Here is a 19783-nt window from a genome sequence, read left to right as displayed (position 1 = left end):
ACACAGAAGAGAAGTAGAATTTGTTACAGTTCTAGTAAATGGAAAGCAAAAATGGGCCTTTTTTAACTGTTATGCTTTTTATAGGTTTTTCTGGTCCCTCAAGGCTGGGCTGGAACTCAGGACACAGCACAGGATATTTTAGTGTGTAGAAATAATCAGACCAGGGGCAGATTTTTGAAAACTATGCACAGAAACTGCATCTGCATTCATGTGAAAACAAAATAATCATAGAAACACATAATATGCTGTGCTGGAAAGAACCCACAAGGATCATTGAGTCCAACTCCTGGCCTTGCGTAGGATATCCCCAAGAGTGACACCATGTGGCCAAGAATGTTGTCTAAACACTTCTTGAACTCTGTCAGGTTTGGCGCTGTGACCACTTCCTTGAAAAGCCTGTTCCAGTGCCCAGTCACCCTTTGGGGGAAGAACCTTTTTCTAATATCCAACCCAAACATCTCCTGACACAGCTTCAGGCGATTCTCTTGGGTCCTGTCACTGGTCATCACAGAGAAGACATCAAAGTCTGCCCCTTCTCTCTCACTCATGAGGAAGTTGTAGGCTTTGATAGCCATACGCAGGGTCAGTTGGAAGGGTAATAATTTGATTTGCATGTCAAAGATGTACATCTAGGTACACAGTGAATGAAATGGGAAGGCACTATTTAGGCAGGGATTCTCAGAGAAAACTGATTTTGATTAGTTGTTTAGCTTGCTGTTTCAACATGACTGTATTGAGGTTGAAAGTTGTCATCTGAGATACCTATGTGAGGATTCATTATGGCAGGAGTCATTATTTGAAGAGTTCCATAAATTTCTACCCATCATGTTAGAGAGTTATAAAAATGTTTTATTTGACCAAGTGCTTTAAAAACAAATTTAAAAGATAAAAGGAAGTGAAGGATGTGTAAAAACTGCTTTCAAAAGGTGTAACCCTTTCTTGGTTATGTAATGTCACAAATGTTTTTTAGGACTGCATGGCTGCAGTGATGTTCACCTGTGCTTCATCTCCAGCACAATGATTTTATCAATTGGGTGTGCAGGTTTTTCTTTCTTTCAAAGAAGGATTTTACTTTGTTTCAGGAGAAATGGCTTCTGGACTTTTTGAGTAATTTTGATTTTCTTTGAAAATGAGACAATTTTCCTCTCTTTGGGTTTCCAGAGAAGCAGATTAACAAACCTTCATAAATGTTATTCTGAGTTTTACGGTAGTCATGGCCTCTTCTGGGTAGCCAATTTTCATTTACACTGGCCAAGAAAGTAAACTAGCAAACCTTCAGTCTTTACATAATTTTGTCTTTGCAAAGCAGGTAACATTGGGTTTATGTAGTGAACTACAAATATCTCAGTTACTGTTTCCTAAAGCTTTAAGGTTAAGCAACACTAAATGTAACAGTCTTATGCAAGGATTTGAAGCTTTAGGAAAATATTTAATTTATCTACCACAAGCTGGGACTTGCTAGCAGTGAACAATTGTTAATTTAGGATCTACTGGATGATTTGTAATATATTTTTATGTTGTTTTCATTGTTTAGGTTTTGTTTGGTTTTTTTTAAATGCCATTTCCAAGGAAAAGATGTAGTCAATTTGTAAAAGGTAGTTGTGGTGGTAGCTATCTTTGAGATGATGTGCTACAAACTGGCAGTTACAGAAATGGAAAAGTCATCTGAGGCTATTTCTACATAATGAAAAAGGTTTTCCTCTCAGAGGCCTTGGAAAAACTTGCCCAAGGTGGATACTGACAACTGTAACATGAGCTGTATTTTTTCCTTTTTGTTTTTTTCCTTTTTTTAAAATGTCATATGCTGAGAGAAGTCTCTTCTTTACAGATGAGTAGCTAAGACCAGGTTTCTGCGGAAAGAGAATTCCAATCACTTTAAATAAAAAGAAAACCTAAAAATCTTTCCACATTTTAAACAAAACTGAGCTACGTAAGCCTTTTCTTTTCTTCCTGTTGCTTGTGATAACTCATTCTTCCTTGCCTGACTGAGTTTTTTTTTTAAAAATAACTCAGAGGTATTGGGGATGTGGGCAGAGGTAAATAATGTCTGCCATCTAGATTTGAATATCTACTGTGTTGCATGGAGCTTTAAACAGAACATTTTTCCATTCTTAGTAAAATGTTCTGTGTCTATTGAGACACACTATACCAGTAAGTCTAGCATATAAATTTGTCTTCATGCTGTCATTTGTAGCTGTTTTCATGATTTCAGGTTATGGAGAATTCCAGCTGTCACACTTGAAATCAGTCTGGATTGTGAGGAAGCTGAGAGTAGTTGTCTGGACACATGCATTTATCTTGGGAAAGGAAAGAAAGAAGTGCAGTGCACTTTTAGAAAGCATTTTGAACTCACATCTTTCCCTGTGTTGTTCTCTAAGATGATAAAACATTACTGACTGTCTTGGTTTGAAAAGACAAGTGTCTGCTAAGGAAGGCAGGAGTCTCCCTTGAAACGGAAAATGCTAACCCCCTCCCTCCAACTTATTATAATTTTGAAATTAAGGGGCCCTCAGGCAAAGATATAGGAGTAGGAATAACAGTTCTTTATTAGGAAAATATAAAACCAACAAAAAATGCAGTAATACAAAGCAACACTGACAGAGTCAGAATACGGCCTGACACACCCTGTTGGTCAGGAGGTTTGTAGCAGTCCCGTTAAATGGTGGCTGCACTCCTCTTGGAATGACAGATGTGGTTCTGTAGAAGGGTATAGTTTTCCTCTGAAGGTTCAGTGGTGGTGTCGATGGGCCTGGTCTTCCTCTGGGAATCCAGTGGAAAAGAAAGCTGCTTCTCTGGGAATCCAGTGAGAAACTGTGGTGTTCCAAACCTCAGATTATATCCCTGTAGGAATGCTTGGCTCCTCCCCCTGGGCAGTGTATCTCACAGTGAGATGATGTAATTTTATCAGTCATGCAGTGAAACTCAATGGCCCATTAACAGCAGAGATTTCCTGGAGGGAGGATTGGTTTGTGGAAGAGATAAAGAAAACTGCCCCACCTGGTTTTAACAAGTGGCCCCACTGACAGAAGATAACTGCCCCACCTCTAACAGATGGCAATAGAATACACACACCCCCAGCCACGTCTTGCATTTTCAACCTAAGACACTGACCTATTGCTTCGCTACTCCATGATTACTATAACAAGACCATTAGAACTTGTGCTACAGCAGCTGTACTTTGTCCCCTCAGAATGTGTGTGAGAGTCTTCCCTTTGAGATTATAGCCTCTTCAGAATAAAGTTGTGATGCATTAATGAAATAAATTGTTGCAATAATATTACCCCATGGTTTGGTTACGGAAATAAAATAATTTTTACAGGGATTCAAAAGTGCTTCATTAAATACTTACACATTTTGTTAAGGAGAACAAGAATGTATTCATATCTCACGAAGTTTATGTTGTGCTTTTAATGCATTTGTAAATATGAACAATGGTATGTCAAACATCATTTACCAGAAATAAACAGACTAAAATGGTCTAGAAACTCAAGAGTCCCAAAAACTTGCTGAAGAGCTCTCTGGCTCCACATTGTAAACTTTTTCTAAATCTTGTAATGCAAGGAAAATTTCAGGAAGCATTGAGAGTTTTTAAGTGTCAATATACCAAAAAAGGGTAGGAAAGCTGATCTAAAGGGCTCTAGATTGACATCATCGTATGAACAGTATAATGGAAACGCAGTTATGTCATGCTCAAGAAATTAAAGGAACAAAACTGGCTTGATTTAAAAAACAAAAAAGCCCAAACCCTGAGTCATGAATTAACAAGTTTGATCAGTGAAGTTAGCTACGATGATTGTGATAGAATTTTAAGGGCTTGTAATTTCACTTAACATTTTGAGCACTATGATTTAAACAATGATTTTAAAAAAGATTGTACAAAATTTTTATATATAAAAGTTAATATTTAGCAGACTGATGTAGAAAGGAGATGTCAGTGTACGTTTATTAAATGGGTTATTTCTAATTATGTTTTACAGAGATCAGTAGAAAGCTTAAAATTACTTATTAAAGATCTGAAAATTAATTCCACATTTTGCAGATAACACAAAAATACTTGGTTAAAAAAGGAGGATAGGGATAGGATAGCACTTTTTTATAAAGTGCTTTGAAGCATCTAGTATGCTGAACCACTTAAGTAAAGTTTATTTTAATCTATTTAAGTGTGAGATCACTCATCCAGGAGCAAATACTGCATCCTGCCTACAAAGGGGGAGAAGGGGGTTTGTGTTGGTTTGAGACAATTGAAAGGCAAACATTCTGGAATGAGCTGTCTACTTTAAGGTTCCAACAATCCTATTCCACCAATAAGAAATTAATACTAATAGATGAAAGTGGAAAAAACCCTGGTTTATTAACAAACAGAATACCCATAGGGAGGGGAAAAAAAGTAAATAACTGCTAGATATAAATTCGTTCCAGATACCAACCCACTGGAACAAAGAGAAACCCAAAGTCCTGGAAATACCTGTTCCTGACATGGGATAGAAGACTGCACCAGCTCCGTCTTGGGAAGGTAGGAGCTTCCCGGAGCAGTTCCAGCAGCAGACAAAGACCTGATGGCTTGTCCAGCACTGACCTCCTCCCTGCTTTGAGGCACAGCACAGTGGGTGTGGCACGTGAAGCAGCTGGCCTGGAGCCACTCGGAGTCTTCCTCTCCCCACCTTGGCATGTTTAACACCTTGAGGTGGAGTGGGGCAGCTCTGCTCCATTTCTGCCAGGGCAATGCCCCCATTTTTTTTTCAGACAGGCAGCTGTGGAATTCATCCTCAAAGCAGCTCAGAGATTGCTACTGCAGCTTCTCTGAACCAAGGAAAAAAAAAAACCTGAAAAGAAAGCCTAAGCAAAGATTAAGTAGTCTCTGGCATAAATACCACACAAATGACTGTGCACAAGCAGTCTCCACACACTCAGGTACATGAGGATATAGCGTCCCTGGATATAGTGTCTTAAGGATACAGTAACAATTTTTGGGCACAGATTATTATGGGATACAATATCATGATGAATCACCCTAAGACAGGCTTGTCTTCTGCAAAACACAGACCTTGAGAAAGATTTCAGGATCATAGCAGACCAAAAATTGAACAAGACTTCTCAGCACGACAGCTGGCAAAAAGAAGCAGTGGGGTTTTTGGTATACATACAGAGAGAATAGTGCTTTGGAGTGGGTCTTCTTCTGTATAGATTGTTACTTTGCCTGGGGGTAGAATTGTGTGTTCACTGATGAGATGCCTCCTGTTTAGATGATATTGTAAAAAACTATAAAATCTGTTCAAGTGTTGTAAGGGAAGGCCTCACTTAGAAATTTTAACTGATCACAGCATTTTTATTTTAATGAAGGCCAAAAGGCACCTAAGTAGCTATTCGTAATCTAGTAGAGAAAGGCATGACAGAAATCTGCGACTGAAACATGATGTCATGTATGTTTAAAGAAGCCAGACCCAGGACCTTTTAAATTCAAGAGGGATTACTGTAGGACCTAACTAAATGCGTTCCTGGAAAATAGACTAGCTAAACAAATTACTTCATGTGGTGGAAGATTAACAAATGAATTGTAATGTCTGGGACATACAAGAAGGTAGACTAAATGATACAGTCTATTACTGCCTCTTAGGATAATTTATTTTTAAGAGGGGGTAATTTAAAGTATTATTAGTACCACAATATTTGTTTCTAAGACTTTTCTGCTGATAGAGACAAATTATAGGAAAACAGTTTCTCTGTATAGGACTTTTGAAACAGTACTTAAGCAGAGATATGACAAAATCCCACAGCCAGTGGGATAAAAATGGCAGAACGCTGTTCATGTCTTGGAGTGAAGATATGATTTTTGAACAAATAATACAGGAATTGAGATAAAGTTCAAAATATCACAACTTGTTCATGTCCATTTGTTTCATTATCCTCACAGCAGTGTTTGGTGAATAAAACACACTCCTGGTGTTATGTGTCCAAGCCAAGGCAAAGCTCAGTTTGTGCTTGAGCAAGCTGTGCGGGGAATCTGATATACACTTCTGATCTGTGATTCTTTTGTTTGACTGTGTCTACTACTGAAGCTCCCTACACAGCTATTTTTCTTAAGTATGACAAAGCATTCAGATGTTGCTGGTGTTGATTTTTAGGATTTGGTATGTGCTGCTTGTAGCTCTCTCATCCTGGCCTGTAGCCTTGATATCCTTGTCTTCTCCATCTCCCCTTCATTTTGTCTTTCCTAAGCTCTGAGTATCATGCTTCTGATGCACTTACAGCTCTCTGCAGTTGCTCCTTGCACTGTCTGGTATTTTTCCTCCCATTCACTTACGGTTCTCTCATCTGCTCTTACTTCAGCACTGCATTCCAGTCAATTGGAAAATGAACAGACCCTGGAAAAATACATTCCAAAGTTCATTCAGAAGGAAAATTAAGGAAATTAAGGGAAGACTTCACTCCTGAAAATGAAATAACATCACTTTTGACCTAATTTGATAGCTAGGGCGAGTATATTTATTGTGGTTGATGCTGTTACCAAAACTGCTTCCAATCCTAGTGCTGCTGAGCCCTCAGCCTTTGAGAACTTAGTTACCCAAGGGCAGTGTTACTATGCTACATAGATTCAAACTGAAGGGCAACAAAGGGCTCTTTTCCCTTTGCACCTCTGCCATAGTCAGTGTCAGAGGTGTTTCTGGCACAATGCAACTGGTTCCAGTCACCTTATGCCTTAGACCTGAGAAAATGTCTTTCTCCACAGAATTGTCTCTTGGTTTTTTTTGGGTTGCTGTATATAGAGGAAGTCATTTTGTATCACAGCCCTTCACAAAATGTCTATATTGTGCTCAGGGTACCATGGAAATTATTATAATCAGGAGGAAAGAAGTGGGTCCAAAGACCCAAAGGTGGTCCAAAGACCCAAGGAGGGCAGTCTGGACAGATAAAGATTATTTTATACCTCTACAATGCAGGATAATATCCAGTGCAGATAAACATGTATTTTAATGACTTTTTCTTATGTCTTCCTGAAAAGCAAATTATGAAACAATAAGCCAATCCCCAATGCCCCCTGCCCCCATTGTTCCCCCACCCCTCACTTCTCCTGATACTTTCTCCTTATGACTCCCACTGGTTAGAATGTTTCAGACCTCTCCCCAAGGATTTGTGTGTATTTAGCTGTCGGGGCCTGTGGTTTGGAAGAGGCTAATTCTGCCCTTTCCCAGCTTTGCTGAAATCTCTTCTCTTGTCCCAATATGTCACAGCATATTCTGTTTATCCATTTAGAGTTACTATATATCATCTAGATAGTCTTCCATGAAGGCCACAAATTCGTGTTGTTACCAAAATTTTACATGTTGTGGGACAGAGAGATGGGGATTTAAGAAAGTACTGCTGTTAGGATAAACACTTGACCCATTGGATAACGTATAAAATAATCAAAAGTACTCAAAGGAGAACATGTAATCAAAGGAGATGTGTAAAGTGGTAATACCTGCACCTAATCATATTAGGTTAAAACCTTATTGCAGTTCATGCAATGTTGCTGTTGTAAAATGCCATTTTTTCTATTCCCTGTGAATGCATCTCCAGCTTCAGAGTAGAGCTCTCAACTTTGATCTGAGGAACTGGTTTCCACTTATTTGTGGAAATATTTCCCTTGTTTGTTTTTAAAGCCCACGGAACTTGAAGGGAAAGTTTTGATTTTTCTTGGTTCCCCTGAGAAACACTTGTTCATTCTGCTCTTGTCTGTGGGGATAAACAGTCTCCCTTTGTCATTGTATAATATCCTCTAGCCCAGCCATCTGAGAGATGGACAGCTTTATTTGCTGATGTGGCTTCTAAGCAGAAGGCTCCTGCCTCTTCTTGAATGATCTATGAAACAAGGAGAAAAGCCTTACCATTGTCAAAAGGAATGGCAAGCTTTCTATTCATTTGTGATTTCAGCTGTAAATGGACTAAAATGACCATAAGGTTTCTGAAGTACTGAGGTACTGATTCTTTCCTGTTTTTCCTTTTGCTTTTGTGTAAGCTGTGAGCAGAGGCTCAGAGACTGAAGAGGGGAGAGTGTTAGCAAAATGCTGTCTGGCTGATCAGAGGAGAATGAAAGAAGAGGAGAAAAGTGGTGGGGAGGAAGAGGATATGGAGACAGGGTGTTACTGAGGTGATTCTTAGCACACTGATATGTAGGTATGTGCAGAACAGGAGAACTAGAGGCTAGGAAAATGTCCCTGGCATCATGCGTAATGTCTGTGCTATGTAATGGATAAGTTTCCTTTAACTCTTCTTCTCAATATTTCTTGGTTAATAATATCAATTCTATTAGTGTTACAAATAGTGAATGGGAATTTGTCATCTTCAGAGACAAATATTGCTTCCAGAATAATATGGTTCGCTCACCCTCTTCAGATATCACAGCTTGTATCTGTACAGAAGTCATGGCATAGGGAAGAAAAGAGCTCAACCTATGGGTCCTGGTTTCAGAAGTCTTCTAGTAGATACCTAGGATATGAAACATGAATTGATATTAAACATAAAAGCTGGCATCACAGATAAGCTCTGTTCACATTTTTAAATTCATATAACAAAGCAGACAATTTTAACACTCTTTCCTTTTACTTGTATTGATTTTAAGTTTTGCTTGGAAGAAGATTAGACTAGTAAATCCTCTGCTTAATAGTGCAAGAATAGACTTGGGTCATGTTATTACAACTGTATTGGGCCAGGTTTTGGTGGCATGGGGACTTCAGGGTTTCTTCCGTGAAGAGCAAGTGGAAGCTTACCCCACGTCCAACAGAGCTAATGTCAATTGGTTCCAAGACAGACCAGCTTCTGGCCAAGGCCAAACCAATCAGAGATGATGGTAGCACCTCTGTGATAACATATTTAAGAAGAAAAAAACAGTTACTCAGCAGATGTAATTGTGCTCAGAGAAGAAAGGAGTGAGAATATGAGACAGCAACAACTAAGCAGACACTGAATTGAGTGGAGAAGGAGGGGTAAGAAGTGCTTTAGGCACTGGAGCTGAGATTCCCCTGCAGCCCCTGGTGAAGATCATGGTGCAGCTTGTGCAGCTTCTGCAGCTGCAGCTCATGAAGGACCGCAGGGATGCAAAAATCATCCTGCAGCCCATGGACTAGACCTATGCTGAAGCAGGAGATGCCCAAAAGAAGGTTGTGATGCTGTGGGCAGCTTGTACTACAGCAGGCTCATGTCAGGGACCTACAGACCATAGAGAGAAAAGCAGGTTTTTTGACTCCGTGGGCTACCCATGCTGGTGCAGCCTGTTCTTGCAGGACTGCACCCCATGGATGGAAAACATCTTGGAGCAGTTAATGAAGAACAGTAGCCTGTGGGAAGGACTCATGCTGCAGAAGTTCATGGAGAGCTGTCTCCCATGGGAGGGATCCCATGATGGAGGAAGGGAAGGACTCCTCTACCTGAGCAGCAGCAGAAACAACACATAATGAACTGACCATAACCTCCCTCCCCCATCTCCCTGTGTAACTCTGGTGGAAGAGGTAGAGCTTGGAAGGAGGGAGGGATGGGAAAAATGTGTTTTTAAATTTTGTTTTATTTCTCATTATCCTTCTCTCAATTTGGTTGGAAATAAATTCAGTTTATTTACCCAAGTCTAGTCTGTTTTGCCCATGATGGTAATCAGTGACTCCTTTTCCTTGGATATCATTGGATGTCCTTGTCCTTATCTCAGCTCATTAACCTTTTATCATCCCACTCCTCTGTCCAGCTAAGAAGGGTAGTTACAGAGCGGCTTTGGTGGGCACCTGGTATTCAGCCTGGTCAAACCACTACAGCAACACTCCTCCCAGATTACCATTGTGTTCTACCTATTTTCCTGTTACCAAAAGAAGGATTTATATTTTTGCGTGTAAATACCTCTAGATTTCATAAGTAGTCTGTTCTTCTTTCAATAGTTTGTAAATGAAACAACATTCTTCTCATGTACTTTGCCTCCTTTCAGATGCATGCAGTCAGGAAGGCATGCTGAATAGTATGTTGTTTTCTTTGCAAGAATTCCAAGGACCATTTCTATCACTCCTACTTTACTAAATTAACTGTTAGTAAAAACACTGATGTTAACCTTCTTTCATATCTAGCTATCCTCTTCTACTCAGGATGATTCTGCTTACTTTGAATCCTGGCACAATGTTGCTAATTTTTCCTGTACATTTTTACAGGAAACTGGGTTTAACTAGAATGTTTCCTTGTTTCATACATCCATCTGTTTCTTATAAAGCTGTATTGATGAAATGCTTTTTTATAACAACAGCATAGAAAGAATCATAAGAATCATATTGTCAGGCCTTTAATTCAGGAAAATAAAATTGTTAAAATGAAGTATCTATCAAAATATATTTTCCACTGCTACTGTGATCTTTCAGAGCCATCCAGTCTTTCTGTCCACTGCCTATTGACTCTTCTAGCAGATTTTCAGCCACCTGTTCTCCAGCACATCTTTTCACTTTTTGGTGTGTGTGCCAAGAGGTGTTGCTGACCTAATGGAAGCAGTTGTATGCTGGAGTAAAGCATTTAGGAAAAGGATAAAGAAAGCACTCCCATTCTTTTGAATGATAACCCCAAATAACATTCTGACACGTGACACCTTGCAAATTCTTTGCTCTTTTTTTTTTTTCCCACCTGTTCTAAACTTTGAGATTCTTCAGAAGTCTTGTAATAGTTAAGTTTAGCAACAAAGGCTATTCACCTACTTGTTGAAATGTAGTTGTCATGAGATCTTAAAACAGTATCATGTATGATTGAAACATCAGGCCTCTGATTGCCTTCATATACTATTAATTTGACAAAAAATTCACCTGTAACTTCGTAAAGGAGCTTTTACTAAACAAGTTAACTATTAGTTCTGTCTCTTCTCTGGAAAAGAGGTTTCTCCTCTTAACTACAGTAAATTGAAACTTTTAAAAAGATATGTATTAAAGAATCCCTAACTTCTATGTAATGGAAACTAGATATTTTGTAGCTGATTTTGTCATGGTTGTGTTATGTATGCCTTTGCAGTGAGGAGACATCAACTCTAAAATTATGCTAGTCTGAAATAATTTATTACAAGTCCTAGAATATCTTTATCAAAGTAAGCAGAGGACAGGAAAGCTCTTGCGAGGACAAAGGTTGTTATTCTTTTGCAAAGTAGGAGGCTGGAAGTATTAACTTGCACTGGGATTTAACACCAAGGTATCTAATCTTGGAGTTGGTAAGTGTTGCAAGGAACAGGGCAAGGAAGTTAAGTTGCTCCTTATTCATTTTCAGGTACTAGAATGACATGTACACATTCATTCATTTGAAATGAATGAAAATCTGTCTTGAAGTTAAAAGCCAGTTTGTCTAATTAGTAGTCTTAATGAATTGCACAGCTTTTAAGCCTTGCATCCTGGATGACTCACAGTTTAGAGAGGAAGACTGAGATAACAGGAGAAGACAGTTAATTTTAAAGTCAAGCATTGTCATTTTATTGGTTCATAAGCTAAGATGTATGTTTATTAAGACCTACAGCAGTGATTTCATTTGATAGATTGTGGCAGTAGTGACTTTTGTTTCTGAAGGCTGGTGGGAATTAGAGTAATTTTTGAGATCACTGGTCAGGGAACCGTTTATCTCTTGACACTCAGTTGAGTATTTATGTGGTAGTGACCTGTGAGCTGATTAGAGTTCTATGCTGGATTAGCATTAGCATAGTGTCTTACATTTTGCAGCATAAATATGTTGTCTGTTAAATTGGGATTGTCAAATTTATTCTGTGTATTTGAACCTGTAAAAATTCCTAGTCTAATTTTAGCGTTTGTTATTTAGCACCTGAAATAAATACATTTAGACTAAAAGTTTCAATCTGTGTGTTTTAAAAAATGGGCGCTGGAATTAATTCTCTTTCATTTAGCTACAGAACTTAATTCTCAGAAGTACTGAAAAGCTGTGCTGAATTCAGTTAAAGCTCTGGAATTCATGCATGAGTTAAAATCCTGAGGATTAAGTCAGAGAGAGCAGAAAAAGGCTGGACAGGTCAAAGAACTTTCCCACAGAGAAAGAAAAGAGAAACTGCAGGAAGACATGAACAAAAGCACCAAGCAACTGTAGAAGTAATTCTGATGATTATGTGTATTTCTTCAGATGATGCTGCTGAAAATTAGTTCATATTCATTCTTTTAATGGGCCATGTTTCATCCTTTATTCCTGCTGTAGATTGTGGGCAATATCTACATCTCAATTTATTTCTCAGCCCATTGGCCATAATTAAAAATGGAATTTTGCACTCTCTAGAGTCCTTGTTGGAGACTTTTACCTTGTTGAAAAAGGGGATTAAATGTGATGATTTATTGAGCTCATGTACAGCCCCCTGAGTCTACTGTGGCACTGAGCCAAAAGAAAGCTGAAATTATACCCAATCTGGCAACCACTTGCACCATGAGTAGAATAAATCCTATCCCTTGACTAAAACTCTGTCTTGTTCCAGCCAAATTTGCTTGAATTCCTGATGTGTGTGTGCTCTTGGTAATCTAAAGTTAAGGCTGTAAAAGGCAATGGCTGTCTGCCCAACATCCTAAAGGCAGTGTGCCTTTAGGATGTTGGACTCTATATTTGTGTGTTGTCATGATGTGCCTTAGTTCATGTCTACTAAAAGTAACAAAAATTGTTTCTTACAGTTATCACACTCCATCATCAGTTGACAATTATGTTCAGAATAATGGATGTGATGTTTGATCATTGCTCTTTCCTTACTTTTCTGTTTTTTAAGACTTTTTGGTACTAAAGTAAAACAGAAATACAGTCATAAATCTGGCATAGGCTTTGCTTTCTTGCTTTCTTCTGCTCTGCTAAATCAGAGAAAAAAAAAAGGAAGGAATATGTGGCAATGTACAGTTACTGCCACAAGATTCAAAAATTTCTTTGAGATTATTGTTCTGTGAGAGGAAATAGCAAGCCTTTGTTATCATATTTGCTAGGGTAAGCTTTCCAATTCAGGCACGGTGAAAACTTGCACCAGTTCAGTGACTCCAGTTTGTACAGATTAAGTATTTATTGCTGTTACTTACTAAACCCTAGTTGCATAGTTGTTTCTGTTCATAATTGGAACTCCTACTATATTACACTCATTGTAGTGTCCTTCAAGACTTTTTTTCAATCACTGAAGCTGTGCTGTCCATATGCTATCATTTGTCAGATTTGGTTTTTCAGAGCTCAGAAATGTCTTTAACCTATACTACTTCCATAGCAAAGCAGCCTTGTGGTGTCAAACAGTGATTACATATAAAAGCTGCTTGTGGAAATCATATCCCTTGAGAAATCTAGTTCATTAGGGTCATGCAACTTATACAAAAAATGCACAGTTTCTTTGACTTGAAGGATTTTTCAGTCTATCTCAAACCTTACTTGCATTGAATATCTTGACTTCTTCTTGGACATCAGGAATATTTAAAAGCTGTCTGCAGGCTGTGTCATCAATATATGATTCAACACAGAAAGCAATACATTTGGGTAGACTGAAAATGAAAGAAATTGATTCTCTTTATGTGTTCATATCTCAGACAGTCTGTTGTGTACGTGTGAGACAGAATTGTCTTGTCTCTGTCTTACTGAAAACAAATGCCACAGACTGTTCTCTGCCTTCGTTTTTGAAGGACTGTGGGACAAAATTAATAACTGGGCAGCATTCACAATTTTACCCTTACTTAAAGATAAATGGGTCTGTGAAATGTATTTCCCAGGGCTGTGGTGGTGGAGAAGTCACAATTTCACCACTAAAATCAAGTAGAACACCAGCAAACAATAAAGATGCATTCCAACGTTCATCAAAGTGATTAGGATACTTACCTTTTGACTTTAAAGGGCATTGGGATGATCCCTGCAAGACCATATTAAAACATGTAGAAGTGATTAAGTACTTTTTCTTACCATACTGCAGTAATAAGGTTACAAAAATAGTAGGTGGATTTCAATTTAACCCACTGCATACATTTTTATTGTTCTGTATTTACATAGTTGGTTGCATACCATTCGATTAGGTGGTAATTTGCCTGATGGTTTGTGTTTGACTGTTGCTGTCTTGTTTCTCTGTAAACAAAGTCTTCACATAGGTGATAACAATCCTTAATTAAGTTAATACACTTGATTTTCTGTGAGAGCAAAGCTACCAGCTTCTGTGAGTTGTAGTGTTGTTATTCAGTAGTCTCAGTATGCCCACCCAAGGAATACAGCTGAGAAAGGAGCTGCAGGCATGACTGTCTCTTCTGCTGAGAGGATTAACAGTGCTGCAGATCATGCATAGTCCTTTTTTCAGGACTGGAAAGAGGTCAAGCTATCACCACTACTGCTATGTTTGTTGTTGATCAGTGCTCTTTACCAAGAAAGCACAAGTCACTCCAAGCAATGTGCAGTCTAAACTTCAGAGTACTGGCAGACGTTCGTATTAGGATAGGGAATTTAAGGACTAGCTGAAGGTGCAGGAGTGTAAATGTCATCCAGCCTGATATTTGCTATTATTCATCCAACTAACCAATGATTTGGGAATTTGGTTAGCCACTAATCTTTGGCTTCAGAGATCTGTGGACAGTCAACATATTGGAGAGAGCAAATGGTTCTCTTGAAACAGATCAAACAGGGTGGTCTGAAAGGCAGTTAGTAGCCAGGTTTCCCACATCTGGAAGATGTAATTTTAAAGGCATTGCATCTCAAGTGCTTCTTGTGGTTGGCAGGCTGTGTTCAGACAAACCCACTAACCAGTGCAAGTCAAAGTTGAGAGCTGGCCTATCTGAAGGTTTGATGTGCTTACCAATGGGATTTATTTATTGCCTCAATTTCATCTATGCTGAATTAATGCCATGTTTTTAAGTAACTAAAATTTAAGAGGAATGTTTGCCTATGAAAAGGTAGAGCATTTGCACTTAGGTTTTGTGGTAAATTGGATTTTGGAAGTCAGGACTGAACATAACACAATGAGCCATTTGTCCTAGCACAGAAATCTGGATTTAGGCATTGCATGTTGTGACAAATGTTATGAATTTTATGGCTTGGGTTCCAGCAACAAGAAAAGGTGATCCTTTTGTCTCATCACAGCCAGATAATATGGCACCATTCTATACACCTCGAATGAAGCCTAGAATACGCAAATAAAGAAACTGAAAAACTTAATTCTTTTACAAACTGAAAGTGTTGCTGTGCTGAAGATGGGGGAAACTGTAAATTTCGCTTTGAGAAAGATGAATTTTCTTGCCCCTGTAGTCCTGTTTTATAGCCCCATTAGTACCTTTATTCATCCATTCATTTCACTGATATTGCAAAACAACAAGGGAAGATGGAGTTTTCTGTTCTTTTAATGAGTGGAGCTCACTGAGGGTGATCTCAGTCAAAGTCTAGGATTTTGGAACCCCAGAGATGAAGATTGTTTGATCTTCTCTTTTGCAGGAATAATTTAATTGCTTTCTATTTTTTTAAAGAAAATATTTTAATTGAAAACCACTTGATTTATAGGTGTGCAAAATATTTCACTGCTTTTGTATATTTAAGAGTAGATCCCAAAAGAATAACTGTTAAAAAAAATAAAAATTAAGCTTCTGACTTGTTCATTGTAATGTGCTTATTCCTATTTGACCTGGAGAAAGATAAAGGAAGTACAGAAACCTGTCTGCAGTGTTGAATCTGGTTTAATTGCATGTTTAATTAAATGAAAATCTTGTTTAATTGAATGTATAAATCTTGTTTAATTGAATGTATAATTGTTGTAGATAGAAACTTGCTTGGTTATATGCATTGGTGAAATATGTGTTTGTCTTCTTGTACAGAAAAGAGTCAAGGATGTCATCTCTCCAATTGTATTTGAAGCATCATACAGCCTTGGGGAATACGCGATAGAAAGAGGAAAAGAGGACAAGGAACTAACTGCTCTGAGGCCCATTCTTCGCTGGAAGAAAGGACAAAAGATAGCACAAAGGAATCAGGTCAGATTTGGACTACATTATTTCTCAAGAAGTCCTGTAGCTGAACAGGACTTGCAGCAGAGATGGCTATAAAACAGGATTTCCAAGCTCCTAGTCATTTGCACACAGTAGCCTTTTTGTACAATCTTTACTATTGCTACCTTCAGTGCTGCTCTGTGATGTAGTAAAGGCTTGTGCCTTCAAGGTTGGGCAGCACAAAGTGAGGTCACTTTCTTATTTCAGGGTGTTTGTGCTGGGAAGGGAAAGATGAGAAAGGTCCTACTCCTTCTGGTTCTTCCCTTAGTGTAGGAGGTTCTTGTGAAAGGCTTGGTCCTGGCCTTCTTTCCAGGTAAGCCTTTGTTAGTGCAGAAGGGGACATGGGAACTGTCTGAGGGGAGAACATTGGGCAGAAGAACAAAAAATTTGCCTGACTGAACTATCCTCTTTTCTTGAGGACTTCACACATCCAGTCATGTGGCAAGAAAAATCTGCTCCTGCTGATATTGTATGTACCATGCTAAAATAGGATGGTTTCATTTCCCCTCCACTCCCCTCCACTCCCCTCCCTTCCCCTCCCATCCCCTGCCTTCCCCTCCTCTTTTTTTAGCTATGAGAAGTCTGTCTGGACTAGATGGTTAGATCTGGGTTTTTAACCTTAACAAATTAATTTTCTATTGATATGATAGCATGATCATTGTAGCATTACTTTCTGATTCTGCTCATAAGGTCCCTGAATACTACTTAAAAAATAGTAACTAAAACATTTTACTTGCTTCACTATATAATCAAGGGCTTTGAACTGTATTTGGTTATAATCCTTGCCCTTAAGAGGCATGAATTTTTATTCAAGTATGCTTTATTTTTATAAATTTATGCATGAAAGTAATTCAAGAATTACTTGTTTTTATGAAGAGAGTATTGTGGGGCTGTTGTGTATATGAATTTTGTGTTGTTGCAACAATATGATGGGAATTTATGAAGAACTTTAGAACTTTAACACTGCTATAAACCTGACTGGTGCATGAACAAAGCTTCTTGTATTTTTTATTAGTGAGCTTAAACTCAAAAGATCACATCTTGCCCTGCAGGTGAGTCTCAGATCAATGTTAAAATACCTAAATGCTGAGGTTATAGAGCAGGAACAAAAATACTTTGGGAATTTCTCTGACTTGTTTTCTTTTGCAATTTGGATGGGAGGGAACCAGTTTAACAATCCCTTTCTATTTGTTTTCCAGATGTTCAATTAGATTAGTAAGAAAAGGATTTTGACACTGGGTATGCTGGCAAGTGTCCTTTCAGCCAAGGATGTGACAAGAGCTTCAGAGTTAGTGTGGCAGTCATGGTGACAAAGCCCTTATAAAGTAGCCTCAAGGCATGGTGCTGGGGTGCTAAGTTCATGTGAAAACTAAAATGTAGCATTCTCCCTCATAGAAGTCTTGTCATCTTGTAAGTCAAAATAGTTTTAATAGGCCAAAAGGGACAGTAGGAACCAAAATCATTATAATAAAGGGTTTACATTTCAAAGAATCTTATGATTATGAAGGAACCTTACATTTTGGAAGTCCAGTTCAAGACTCTAGTGTTTCCTGTTTTCAGAAGATATGGCACAGGTGAGGTCAGGTAGACAAAATTAGTGTTAATGTAAATACTAATGTCTTTAAATATAGCTAGTTTTGTGTTGTTTTCAAAAGCCCTAGATCTTGCTGATCCAGAAGTGACTTTCCATTAGCCTTTTTGTTGTCTCCCCAGTCCAGTTGCTACCTTCATCCACAGGAAAAAGCTAGTAAGTCTTCTTGCTTCAGGGAAATTATTGTGTGTTTAGAACTGGATTTGGCTTAGTTCTTTGTAAATGGTTTGTACTATAACATTTATTTTTGTATACCCACTGTATAAAACATGTTAACCAAGAAGGAGAAAGCAATCCTGCCAAATACAGTGGGGATTTGTTCTTAGTAGTATCCAGTAATGCATCTTAGAGTTCAAAATGTGGTAGGCTAGAATTCTGCCTGTTCTAAAGACTGTAATAAAATCACCAGCTACTATGTGGATGTAGATACCACTTTGTTTTAGGAAAATATTCTCAGTAGATTTAGTTGTGTCACTGTCTCCAGGACTTTGTGAGTGCCAAAACTGTTTGTTAGTTATAAGAAGAGATAGAAAATGTCCACAGCCTTCTCTTCCTACTGTGCCACTGACTTGCAATGAAAATTTGTGCCCAGTGTTGCACTTCTGGGTGAATGAGACTGCATGTTTCTTGGATGAACTTCACCTTTTTAAAGCAGAGGTCTGTTTTTTGAAATATTTGTGTTTGAAAAGCTGGTTAAGTAAATTAATTTGCTTGGTTGGCAGGAATGAGAGAGTATAGAAGGATTTTCATGGAGTTGATTTATGAACAGTGATCTTTGATTTGCTGCACAGAAAATGCCATTCTGCATTTTAAAACATGCACGTGCACCTCAATCTCAAACTGAGAACAAAGAAATGACAGATCTGGACAGGGTGAAATGCAGTGTCCATACACACAGCCTGGTCCAGGTTTGTCAGTAGTGTCTTCTCCAGAACAGAGATCCCTGTATTCCTTTTTGAGTCAGGTCATGTCACAGTCTGCAAGCTGAGCTGTGCCCATGACGTTTCTTGGCATTGGAATAACATCTTTATTCTGGCAAGCTGTTGAAATGGTTCTTGGCATGATTTTAACCTATGCCAACTACTGCATTCCTAGGCATTGGTCAGGAGTTAGGATGCTCCTGTCTTGGCGGCAAGGACAATTTGGTTTACTGGTGCAGCTGAGTAACTTAGTACAGCTGTCAGTAGTTGGGTAGGTGGTACATTTGAAGATTAACTGATTTGTATCTAGGCATATTGGAAGTCCTTGGAAGACTGCAGGGATCAGTCTAATTGCCATGTTCCATGTGAAATAGCTTGCCACAAAACTCCTTTCCTTTTAGCAGGGCAAGCTTCCAAATTATCTTTTGCATTTATTCTTGCAGAGATCATGGGCCACCCTTCCTGCCTAATTGCAGTTGTTTTCTTTTTGGTTGGAATGGGATTGCTGAAAGCAATTTATATTCTTCCCCCTGTCATCCCTTCAGAGGTGTCTCTTTTGCTGTCAATGAGTTTGGTCAGCTGAAATAATGGACAAATGACTGCATTTGGATTAGATGGCTTGACAAGTGGCAATGTGTTAGTCAGAGTCTTCCACTCAGTGACATGGATGAATTCCCCTGTAGTTCTCCTCAGCTGGAAAAGTTTGGTTTACAATCTTCGTCAACCTATAGCACTGCATGGGGTTGTTGTGACCAAGGTGCAGAACCCAGAATTGGTCTTGTTAAACCTCAAACCATTGGCCTTGACCCATTGATGCAGATCTAGATGCGGAGTTCTCCTACCCTCTAGCAGATCAACACTTGCACCCAACTTGGTGCTGTCCACAAACTTACTGCGGGTATATTTGATCCCCTTGTCCAGATCATCCATAACCATATTTAACAGGACTGGTCCCATTAGTGGAGACCTGGGGAACCCCACTAGTGTCTGGCCACCAACTGGTTATAAGACTATTCACCACCACTCTCTGGGCCCAGCCATCCACCCAGTTCTTAACCCAGCAAAGAGTGCACCTGTCCAAGCCATGGGCTGTCAGCTTCTCCAGGAGAATGCTGTGGGAGATGGTGTCAGAGGCTTTGCTGAAGTCCGGGTAGACAACATCCACAGCCTTCCCCACATCCAACAAGTGGGTCACCTGGTCATAAAAGAAGATCAAGCTGGTTAGGCAGGGCCTGCCCCTCCTAATCCTATGTTGTCCAGGCCTAATCCCCTGGTTGTCCTGTATGTGCCATGTTATAGTTGCCTTTTTTGCTAACATGCTGGAAATG

General features: G+C 38.9%; 1 protein-coding gene across 1 annotated transcript in view; it reads left to right on the top strand.

The window, feature by feature from the left end:
- Window positions 1–19783, top strand: part of ITGA9 (integrin subunit alpha 9) — a 236973-nt gene that overhangs the window by 100679 nt on the left and 116511 nt on the right. Inside the window, exon 16 of the mRNA XM_030233983.2 lies at window positions 15774–15929. Within this exon, the coding sequence (XP_030089843.1) occupies window positions 15774–15929 (156 nt within the window). The remainder of the gene's footprint in view (window positions 1–15773; window positions 15930–19783) is intronic.

Source organism: Serinus canaria, chromosome 2, assembly GCF_022539315.1.
Source record: "Serinus canaria isolate serCan28SL12 chromosome 2, serCan2020, whole genome shotgun sequence".
Classification (NCBI taxonomy): domain Eukaryota; kingdom Metazoa; phylum Chordata; class Aves; order Passeriformes; family Fringillidae; genus Serinus; species Serinus canaria.
The sequence above is the reverse complement of the archived record's forward strand: the minus strand, read 5'-3'. Positions and strand labels throughout refer to the sequence as shown.